The sequence below is a fragment of the Tachypleus tridentatus genome, chromosome 13, assembly GCF_004210375.1.
Source record: "Tachypleus tridentatus isolate NWPU-2018 chromosome 13, ASM421037v1, whole genome shotgun sequence".
In the NCBI taxonomy this organism is placed as follows: domain Eukaryota; kingdom Metazoa; phylum Arthropoda; class Merostomata; order Xiphosura; family Limulidae; genus Tachypleus; species Tachypleus tridentatus.
Window position 1 is genome coordinate 59,383,544 of NC_134837.1, and position 12,437 is coordinate 59,395,980.

General features: G+C 29.6%; 1 protein-coding gene across 6 annotated transcripts in view; it reads left to right on the forward strand.

The window, feature by feature from the left end:
* The window catches only part of LOC143236467 (beta-glucuronidase-like), a 45,858-nt gene extending 34,460 nt beyond the window's left edge, over window positions 1–11,398 (forward strand). For 5 of the 6 annotated variants that reach the window (XM_076474747.1, XM_076474750.1, XM_076474749.1 and 2 more), the window contains 2 exons: window positions 1,528–1,666; window positions 11,112–11,398. In XM_076474747.1, coding sequence (XP_076330862.1) covers window positions 1,528–1,666; window positions 11,112–11,254 — 282 coding nt within the window. In that variant the 3' untranslated portion in view covers window positions 11,255–11,398. The remainder of the gene's footprint in view (window positions 1–1,527; window positions 1,667–11,111) is intronic. The other variant, XM_076474751.1, reaches the window with a different exon arrangement.
* Window positions 11,399–12,437: the final 1,039 nt, after the last annotated feature.

Genomic DNA, 12,437 nt, shown 5'->3' on the forward strand with positions numbered 1-12,437 from the left:
TTTACTATTCAGTACGTTGTGTGTAGTCTTTAATTTTAGTCATTATATTCATTTCTGATGATAATGATAAAGGGTCCCTGATTCTTCATAATTCTTCACATGAAGAATCAATGCCTGTGCCATTGGTTGAACTTATTTTGTTCAACATCCTCCTCATAATTCTGGAGGTATTGCTTTGCCTCTCAAGTTGGGGAATTAGGATTGCTGTTTATAGTCCCAGTCTGAGTAATCTCTTTATTTATGTTGTGTGAGACATGACAGGTCCTGTAATTTCAAGTTCATTGTGTTATATTTTGCATATAACAATTTTGCATATATACACATTTTCAGGTTTGGGTGAAAATTTGTCCACTTTTGCATTGCTTGCCTTATCATAAGTTCGATGGCTCAACATGAAAGATTCTGCAACTTTCAGGTTGGGTTCCAATAATATTACATGTTTAAAGGAGACCAAATACAAAGTGTTCCTGCTGCATTGTATCTAGATTTGGGTCCACAACCCTATAATTTCACTGTTTAGGTATAGGACCTTGTCTGCTTGATTCCTCTAAACCCATTCCCTTGGCTGTGGTTTCAATAGATAGTAGATAGGGACAGCATGTTAATTCATTCATGTGCATAACTAATTAGATGATGAGGCATTTGGCTGCCTTAAGAGAGTAATAGTTGATGAATTCATGTTCTTCTAATAATGTTAAGATTTTGCCTCTGAAGTCAATCATCCTTTATCTCCCAGGAAATAGATTCCATGTCGTCTGGGCAAAGAGCATACCTATTCTAGAAATAGTGTGGATCCCACTAGTTTGCTTTTACTATATCTTCTTTTTGCATACTTCTTTTGTACACAAGTGTTTTATGTGTGAATCTTGCTCTCATTGGTCCCTGCACCTTATCAGTGTGGGATTCCAGCTAAACATTGTGAGGAAGTGTGTGGAATTTAGCACTGTACTGGTATAGTTGATTTCAGGTATGCTAATTTAGAACATCTCAAAATGTGAGTAGGAAGTAATAATGAGGAGCTTATATACAGATCTGGGATAGGTGTCACATAGACACAAGTGAAGAGAATCAGAAGATTTAACTTGCTATGGACAATATAGTGGGGTACAAAGGTTGGAGCAACAAAGGTAAGATTCATATCAGTGTTTAGATAGGTAGAGAAGAGAAAGTTCTGTTGGGATAAAGCTGATGTGTGAGAGGATGTTTTATTGTAAATACTTTTTATTATGGGAAAACTTTAAATTTTGTCTTTCCAGCTGCTTATGGATTGAAAATAAACACATATATGCTGAACATTTAGAAATTACTATAGAAATTTTAATTCATCTTTTTGGTAAATTTTTTCAGTCACTCTAATTTTAAGTAATTTTTAAATGATTCTCTATAAAATAGATACTATGAAAAAATGTGTTTGATACAATTTTGTACATGATTCTAATTTGTAAATAAACATTTAAAATTTGATTGAAAAATTTAATTTTTGCATCTCATAACCAACTTACTCAAGATGAATTTTTTTTATTCAAGGACCCAGCATTTATTTTCACAGAAGATTATCAAACTGAATATCTAATGGAATATCACAAAGCTTTTGACTTTCTTCGAGAGAGAGGTTTTTTTATTGGTGAATTGATCTGGAATTTTGCAGATTTCATGACAGTTCAAAGTAGGCAATATTAAACTCTTATAAGTATTTGATCAATCAGAACAAAGTGATGTTTACAAAACGTAATTTTAAGGCAACTGAAGAATTCTCTACTAGAAAAAATCAAGAAATTTCTTGATTGATAAAAGCTAAGACATATTCAGGAATGAGCATTCTATTTATCATCTTAGAAATTGCTATATTGTATAAAATACTCATTACATATGACAATAATACTGTTTTCTATACACTTGTAACAGCATATATCAAATGTTATTCTTTCTGTTGAAAATAAATGATAATGAATCAGTTTTATCATGTAATGCATATCAACATTTGTATCCAACACTTGCTAATTTTTTCACTTTTAATTTTTGACTTGTACATCAGTATATGTATATATGAAGGCAAGAATCTATTTTTTACACCTAGTAATAGTAAATATTCTTAAAGATGTGTATATGTCTAATGTACTTATATATTATTTCAATCATTAATGTAATTATTTCAAAGAAGTATTGAAAAAATTTCACCATCAAATCTCAGCAAGTTCAGCTGGAAAATGTATGTTAAGACTCCATATTGTAAGTGACTTTAATGTTTCTTTTTACGAATAAATAGTGTTATTTTTGCATATTTCACTGATACTTAGTTTTAAATTATTTCAAATAACACTTGTGTAAAACACCTTATTTACAATTAAACAACATGAACAAAATACTTAAGTAATGATGAGAGCAAACTATTTTAACACTGTATCAATTGATATGACTTCTTTATAGTTTATATGACAAACCTTCATTTCAGCCATCTTTAATTAGTACATGTATGCATACTGAATGTAGCTATTTGTGTGAAAGGGTACTTATCATTAGTTAAATTCATCAAATTGTTGAAACTAAGCAAAAAGTACAACAGATTTTTTTTTTTTTCTGAAACACATTTCTCGTAATGAACTTCACTATAGCTGTTAAAAATGCAGAGACAATTATCAAAAGAAATGGATAAATAAAACTTTGGGGTGATATTTATAACTACCTTTAAATAGAAAATAATAATATTACCAGTGAAGCATAAAATTAAAAAATATGTTTTTGAATTTAGCTTAGTGTTGTGCCAGACAGTGAATCCACAAGTGTATGTATATTCCAGTGATATTTCCTAGTAGTTGAAGCTATTACATATCTTTCAACCTCTTTTGGTATTTTCTTGTGGTTATTACCACGAAAGTTCATCATTTTCTTATGTTATCTGTAGTATTTCATGATGACATATTCTGTGATATATATTTGCTAATATATAAAACTCTTCAATATCTATAATAATAAAATTTAAAATTAAAAAGAAAAGAAAATTAAAGGAATAAAATAGTACTTTCTTTCTTTCTGTATTTTCTGTTCATTAAATCACAATAATAAACATACCAGTTGCAAAAATGTATCTCAGGACAGCTGGTATGAGTATTAACACTTTTACTAATAAAGTAGAGAACAACATTTTAACCTTCTTAGGTTATCTTTAGGTTAACAAAGAGAAAGTTTGTTGTGGACATTGTGTCTGAAACATGTAGACAGATTTTTGTATTCATAAATTCTTTCCTCTTGGAAGATAGTATATGTTGCTTACTGTGGATAGGGTAGATTTTATTGTAGGGTTTTTTTTTCTGGAGATCCTATTGTCCCAAGCTGATTCATGTTTCTTTGTTTTGCAACATTATTAAATACAAGTGATATTCTTGTCATGGAGTCTCTGAATCCCTACTATGAACACATCTTTATAATCTGAATACATGAATATTTTACTTTGGAAAGAAATGTTATATGTATTTTCCAAAATTAATTAATTTTGGTAGCAGCATACTACCAAAGATACACCAAACAGTATCAAGATGTAATTCTGTTACATGTCATTTCACAATGGCTTCATATCAGGTGTGTTTTTAAAATGACTTATTGATATATATATTCAAAATTATTTTGATATAATGTATACAACTTTCTGTATTTTCTGGTATTTCCCCACTTTGGTATCACATTCTGTTTAAGTATCTCTTGGCCATACACAAAATGTATTGTACATGTGCCATAAAATTGCACATGATTCCTCTTGTATAAACATTTAGATCTGTTGATAATGGATGCAGATCTGCAAGGCAGAAACACAAGGTACGTGTTTTACAATAATATTACAAGTTGTTAAATTTTCATTGCATTTTAGCTACTGTTGAAATTACTTCAGTTGCTGCACTTGTATCCAAAAATACTTTGATCCTCTTACACACCATAACTTATTTACAGAACCAGCAGATATGTTATTATTAAGTTGTATATGATTTTTCTTTAAATACATGTGTGATGATTCTTGAATTTGATTTCACGCTCCAAGAAAATTATGTATCTTTGAAATTGAGAAACTGGTTGTACTTGAGAGTCGTTTGTGTGGTCTGAAGTTTTATTTGATTTTACTAAAAATCTTAAGTTTCTATAAATATATTTATAAGATCACCTTGGCATATTACCATTCTCAAATGTGACATTTGAGTCATCTGAAGATGATGCCAAACTTCTTTTGAACTATCCTTCCATGCCCATTTATACAGATGATTTGAAATCAGGTGATTCTATGGACTCTCATTTGTTATGATTTGGTGGTTGCACATAGGATCCTCTCAACAGTTTCTGTGTTCAGTGCCAAATTGTATGCCATTTCTCTTGCCCTGGATCATGCAGAAGCTATGCAGTACATGAACTGTTCTATATACACTGACTTGCTTAGTTCTCTACTCACTCTGGAATTGCTTTACATTAGTTCTCACCCTATTTCTCTAGACATTCAAAATTGACTGGCCCATTTCTCTTTATCATCTACTACTGTCCAGTTTTGGTGGATATCAGGCCATGTAAGTATTCTCAGGAATGAGCTTGCTTGACACCACAGCTAAGTCAATTTGCTCTGGTGCTATCACTGCCATACCTATTCCATACATTGACTGCAGCCCTGTGTTCAAGGTTTGGCTCTATACCAGTTGGTAGTAGCCTTTGAGTGAGCAACTTGATAACAAGCTTTTCCAGATCAAATGTTCTTTTGCTCTTTGGCCATCTTTTTTTATGTAAGGATCAGAAGGGAGAAGTTGTCCTGACTAAGTTACACATTGATCATAGTTTTTAACTCATTTTCTTTTATCTGGGACTGATGTTCCAATGTGTGGTCTGTGTAACACTTAAGTCACAATACTCCACATGTTGCTGTCTAGCCGTTGTTATGACTGTGAGTGACAGCACCATTTTAGAAATGTTTTTACTATGGGTTTACCTCTAATGTTGGACACTGTCATTGGCAATAGTGACACTGTCCACCTTACAAATGTTTTTAATTTTTTAAGGACCATTAGTCTTTTTAATTTTACTTAGGTTTTTATCTGACATTGGGCCACTATTTTAGTTTTAACTTAATTTCTCTTTACACTTTAGGATACTTTTGCTGTTTTTTTTTTGTTTTTTTCTACTAGTTGTTTGATGCAGATAGCATTGTTGCTTTGCACCATAAAATGCCAAAAAACAACAACATTAGTTATAGGTCAACTACAGTGGCTCTTGATTTATAAAATTAAAATTCTACCTAATATTAACACCTAAAACAATTTTTTTTATTTAATTTCAAATTTATACTTGTAAAATTAATTTATGTTGGGAAGTAAATCAGTTTGATTAAACCTGGATCATAATTCATGAGTTTAAAGATACAACAACCAGAATATACACTGTATATACATATACGTGTATATGACTCTTGTTTAAACTTTCATTACAGAAATTAAGAAAGTACTCACAAAAGTTTGCAGTTCAGCATAATACTAGTACCAAAATGAGACAATTATTTTCATTCTGATGAAGAAATCAGTGACTAAAGGGAAGAAAATAATTTAAAAGACAAATATATATATATTTTAGTAGTGGTATGTCTCTACAGCTTAAAGTGTATCTTGCTATTATTTTCTTATAATATTTAATGTGTTTTTAAAATAATCTAGGAAATACTAAACTATGTTATTTTTTGTTTTGAACTGGGCATAGCCTTATGGTTTTCATGCTTAGACTGTGAATCCGAAAATTTCCAGTAAAAACATGCTCTGGGCTGTGGATGCATGACCAAATTACACTATATGATATGTTCAGACAAGACAAGTATAATACTTGACAGTTGGTGCTACTTTCCTTAGTCTTTTGCTTCAAAATTAAGGGCAGCTATTTGCAAATATGCCTGTTGTGATTTTGTGTTAATGTTGAAAACAAACCATCTTTCTGAAAGAAAAATGAAAGAATATAAAGGAAGATTAAAACTATTTAAGGCAAAAGCAATAAGTTTTCCAAAGTATTATTAAAAAGACAAAAATAAACACTTTGACAGTAGCATTGAGGATATTGTTGTACTATTGAAAATCCATGAGGAATATAAGATATTCAAGTCTGAACATTAAATACAAAAATTAATAGAAATTCTTGGAAACAAAAGAGAGTTAAGAAACAAGTTAAGAAAATAAAAATTAAATTGAAAATTTTCTTGATTATTTTTCAATGTAATTTTATATAGAAACTTGTGAAAAGTTGTATTTGGAAAACTATTTAACATGAAGGCACATCGCTTGAAGAATGTGCAAAAGTAACATATGAAGATTTTGCAACATACACGCACCATATTGCATCACAAATTATATGCAAAGTTTTCAGTTTATACCCAGTTTTTTTGCGTATGAATTTTGGATGTGTTGATGCAATTCATTCATACTTACAAATTTACAAGTGTAAGTCATGCCCTATAAAAAGTCATATAAAAAGAATGTAGACATAATACACAGAAAATGTGGTAGCTGTTTGATTAAGCTTCCTGTCCAATCCAACAACTTTGGAATACTTCATTTTGATTGTTGTTTGAATAGAACACCTTCTGCCATCTCAGACTGAAGAAACCATTTGTAAATCACCTTGTGTGTAGTTGGTTCCCATTGATAACATCATATTAATTCCCTCTGCATCTGTATAGGGATTTGAACTTGACATATTTTACTTTCTACTTCTTAGTTGTTGTTTATTTCAGAACATCCTGTACTAAAGCTCCAAATGTATACATAATAAATTATATGTCTACATGTTAAATTGTACTCTTGGTGTGATTTTGCAAAAGTGTTTCCAAAATCCTTGAATACGTATTGTATAAATACCTTGGAAGATGGTAAAATTATCATACTCTATACTAAATACATAATATAAACAGCAACAACCAAGATTCACTTTCTTGGAATCATTAAGGTAGAAAGTTAATTTAATTGACAGATTTTGATAAAATTCTTAAGATTTACATTTACTTGTGTGTGTGTATTTGTAATCACCTAACTTTTCTGTCAATAGTATGGCAGTTGGTAATAATTTCAATTTTTTCTGTTGGCAGTTACATGTTTCATTGTGTGCAGATTTTAATTCATTATGAAGTATAAGAATGTGATTATTAGGTAGTGCTGAGTGTGAAAATATTTTGCTATACAGTTTGTCTATTTAGCATGATTAAAATTTTAATCAACAAAAGATTTTTGGATTAATTACATATTATAATAGAATATGAGCTAGAAACCTGTTATATGAGATCATTTATTTCACTGCCTGCATAAATTAAAGTGGTAAAGATTTACTTAAAAAAGATTATGTACAGGCTATTTCAGATTAATTTACTTTTATGAAAAACAGTTTGAAAATGTTTCCCCTTTCATGATTTTTGGCATATATGCAGAAATGTTCTGTGATTAGATATAAGTTGTTTTACAATATAACTTTTATATCTTTTCAGTATCTTCTATCTCATAAACACAGAGCAATTTAAGTAGAAGCCTAGTGATTCAAATTAAAAGTGGATGTTTTTTCAATAACAAATACACGACTCTCAATTTTGTAAATCACTAGCTTTGATTGCATGGGACTCGTGCTAACAGATATAAGTGTAATACAAGTTAGAAATGCAGAGAAAATCAATGTCAAAGTATGCACTCATTATAAGTATGTTATTGTTGTGTATCAATGTCCATGTTTATTTTTTCTAAGAAAAAGGAGGGCTTTATCTTATTTATCATTTAACTTTAACAATATTGTGATATTGATGTTTCTTTCTGGTATATTGAACTCGTGAATGATAACAAATCTCAGATAAAAATGATCACATTTTTTGCTGCTTAGTTATTAAAATGCTATCAAAATTGAAATTTGTTGATGCAGAAAGGTTTGTAATTGTACAAATTCTAGTGCTACAATTCTCATAATATTTTATGGTAAGAGAAAATGTGTAAAAGGAAATTACATAAATTATTGTAAGGCTTTGTGTAGGAATAAAATAATATTCAAGTTTTTACATAAGATTACTGATGTATAGTTAAGAACACGTATTTGTTAGTGACCAATTAAGTTGCGACTACTTTTAAGTTTCTTGTGTATTAAGTTTCACTGATGGCACACATGTTAATCACTTGAGCATATTATCATGTGTAATAGTTAAGGATGTCCTTTCTTTTAAGTTATACATTTGTTATGGAATAATTTCATCTTTGGCTTGCTTTGCTGTTCAAACTCAGGCCTGCTATACAGATTTTTTAAGTTGAAACATGTATTATACCTTTTTATAAAAGTTAATGTAAAGATAATATGTTTCAGTATTTCTCTAATTCTGTTTCAACTGAATTTATGCATAATGGAAACAGTTGTTAAGTAAAACAGAAAATGAAGACTTAATGTTAAGAATTTTTATGTAACACTAATGTAGTGTTTTAGAGTACTGAACTGCTTGCATATAAATTTCAACAATTATCATTTGACTTTATATATATCACATTGTTGTTTAAATTTACTATATTTAATAGTTTGTACTTGCTATCTAAAAGAAGCCTAATTTTTTTTACAAATCAGTTATATTTGATCAAAAACATTCTTAGTGAATTTCCTTTTTTTTTTTTTTTTTGGTTCTCTGGTAGATTGAGAAAAGAAAATTTTAATGAAGAAACTAAACAAAACCATGCATTAGCATTTATTAGAACAAACAGTAGATATTAATAAACAAATATAGAAAACAAAAATGTCTAGTAATAACTTTTGGGTTAAATGTGTTAAATATATACACAATAAGTAATTTGGGATTATAAAATGTACCCTATGTTTTGGAGGTGACTGTGGAAGTAGGACCCACATTTCAGTGGGGAAAAACTGTCTATCAGTCTCATATAAGAAATAAAAAATTAGCAATAGATATAGAAATAGAAATTAGGAGAGCAAGATTTGGGTGCTGAAGCCCACAGTGTCCCACATCTATATCACCCTTCATTGCCTGCAAACAGTTGTGGAAAAATAACTGCTCTTCCAAGTAAAGAAGAAAAAATTAATTGAAATAAAAATAAGAAAAAAGAAATAAGGTGGTACCATTTGGGGGTAAGTTGAAACTTACCTCTTGAAGTACTCCAGTCCCCAGTAAGAGTGAAAGGCACTAATTGACAGCACAGCAAACAAAGTATACCAGTATGAAGCTTCCCATCCAACTCTCCAAACAAACTAGTATGGCTCCCAACCATCACCCATTCACCAAGTTTGCTGTGACTATCATGTTCTAAACAAGCCTTTATATGCAGCAAGGCATATATCCTCCTAAAGTAGTATCAACTTGTAAAATGACCTTATTCATAACTAAAATTAGTTATTATAAATTCTAAGTAAAATTTCTCTAATTTTCATTTCTTAATTTCTTCACACTTTTTCAGATATTTTAAAATAGGTTGATATTTATCATTATCCAAAAAGTGTTTTTCATTATTAACACTTACATTTTTATTTTATGAAGTAAAATACTGATTAATTTATTTAATAATATAGTTGGATGTTTGATAATTGTTCTTATTGAATTGGAAATAAATCTAAATTTAATTGGAGATTTATATAGTTTGGGAATAGCATAAAGAAACGGTAAATCTACATAAGAATTTTATTTAGAATAAAGTTTATCATAAGCTTTAATGAAATTATTAATTACTGTATCTTTGGATTTGTTAACAAGTTTAAATGTTTGTGTACTATTAATTTATTTTATCATAATTAATGTATTAGTTTTTTCACAAATTATACCAATGTTACAATTAGTCTTATCAGTGGAAAATATAACATATTTTTTTGCAATTCTTGAATTTTATTTTTTAACTGATGAAGTATTAAATCTTTATGGTGTTTCTGTAATTTTATTTTTATTTTTTTAAGTGCACACAACGTCCATTCCAGAAACCATCTAGGCAGATAAGATGTAATATGGTTAAGTTTTAAAATATATTCATCAGTGTTATTTTCAATAGATTTTAGAATATTATTCTTACTACATTTTGTGGCTATTCTGTATTTAGATCCTTTTTATGAGTATTTCACATAATATTTTGTACTATTCAAATTACCAGTAACAATATGTTTATGAAAAGTATCAATAAATAAACTATTTTCACACTCACAAGATAAGTTATTAACATCATCTACATTTAGATTAGTTAAAAAACTTTTCTAATTATATAGTTATGGACCAATTGGAACTTCATTTTTATAACTGATGGTATTATACATATGTAATGAAAACCAAACTTTTTACATATGTTGTAATTGGTGTTTACTTTTTGTAAGAACTTTTTATGCAAATATATGAGTTCACTTAATCACTACAAGTTCGTTTATTTTTCTAGTAGTGGTTTAAAACTTAGTGCGTGAAAAATGTAACACATATAATTATTCTTTATGAAACTATGAAATTTTCACTTAAAGAGTATAATTCTAGAACCAGAAAATTGGCTTAAAAATTTCTCAGGGACATTTAAGGACGTTTTTTTTCAACAGTATTTAAAATATTAACTTTAACACAACAGAAGTAGCAAAACTTAAATTATGTATATTTAAACACTTTAATTAAAAACCATTGGTTGCCAATATAAATAAAAAGACAGTGTACATCAATAGAAATGAAGTAAACCAATAGGCATGAACACTTGAACAAGGTGTGGAACTGGTAGACCACCACTGTACACAAGCAGAGCCTACAAGAGTATATTAGACCAACACACATGTAGGGTAATTTGAACAAGTAGGCATTAAGTTTTACTGTAAACCATTAAATAAATATTTAATCTAGTAGTATAACTGATGAATTTTTTATTTTATACACTAACATTTTTTTCATGAACCCTCTTTTAAATCCAGCATTTTTCAAACATTTCTATGATAATTGAACTTAATATGTGTTAGACTCAAGCACAAGTTAAATGTGTAGCTTAAGAGAGAGTGTTAAATTTAATGGGATGTTAATTCAATTGGTTCATTCACTAGCATGCTTTAATGTGTTTGTAACATAGCAACTCTATTGTAATTTTCAAGTGTAAGTCTTCACATTAAATGTTTTAATCTATTTGTAGAAATAAACAGAGTTGTTGGAAACAAAAAAGGAATCTTTACTCGAGAGAGACAACCCAAGGCAGCTGCAAAAGTTCTTCGATGTCGTTATCTCCTTCTGGCCAATGCAAGTGTACGAGATACAAATATGTATTGCCCTGCATGAGCTACTTGTATGTTGTAATTAACTAAATGTATTTCAAAAATTTGCATTTTCAATTTGTAATTTTTGAGAAGCATACTTTTGATTAAAAACAAAATGTCTCAATGTAATCTTTTATCAAATATATAAAAAGTTTTTGTGATTTAAGTTTTTAGTTTATTTTTGTAATTGTTTAAAAATTCATGAAAAATATTCAGTAATTTTCTGATGAATGTATCAACATGTAACAACTTTTCATTAATAGGAACACCTACATTTTCCTTGAGCAGCTGGATCCATCTTTACTACTATATGTGAATCTCACTTTCTTGATTGGCACAATACGAGTTGGAAATGTTTCTTGCTTAAGTTTTCAGTAATTTCTCCCCAATATTTTGGACTTAATTCATATTTAATTTTTGTAGAATTAAGTTTTACTGATTATAATTACCATTTTTACACAAGTTATTGTGAATTATGAACTTGAAATTTACTGTGATTTTCATTATAGCTTCTAAAGTTACTGATGACACAAAAACTTCTGTTACCCAGGCCTTAGAATTGAGGTTGTCTACCTTGGTTAGCCATTAGTTGATTTTCTAGTGCCTCTACAGGATGATGATATTGTTCAGGATGAGAATGATTTAGATAGGCTTTTTCCTGTTCATTTATATGTCTTGCAGCCATGTCCTGCACCTCTGAAAGATTTTTGTATTTCTACTCCTTTTCTCCAATTAATTACACAGGTTTGAATGTTTCTCCTGTTTCCTGTGATGCCTCTCCTTCCTTAACAAAGATTATTTAGGGTTTTTCTCTTCATCTGACATTGAGGTTCATATACAATAGTTTTTTTCACAGTTAAGTTAGGGGGCTAGTATGCCTTGACCCCCCTAGAATTTCTGAACAACAAGTTTAGCAGGAGGTTTCCTCATGAGTGTAGAATGCACATTGTAAAGTTTATGTCACTCCACTCAAATCAGAAGAGGGAAAAGCTAGGAACCCTTCTTCCTTCCTTCCCCTGGAAATTTAATTCCAGGTTTACTGATGTTGGTGGGAGGTTGACCAGCCAGTGCTGGATCCTTCTTGTAATACCTAGGTTCAGGTAGATAGTGCCCTGTTCCTACAGTTGAGATCAGTAGATGCCCAGTAATTCCAGTTGCAGGATGTTTCATATCCATGCTCGTACAGTTGTACTTGAAGGACTTTG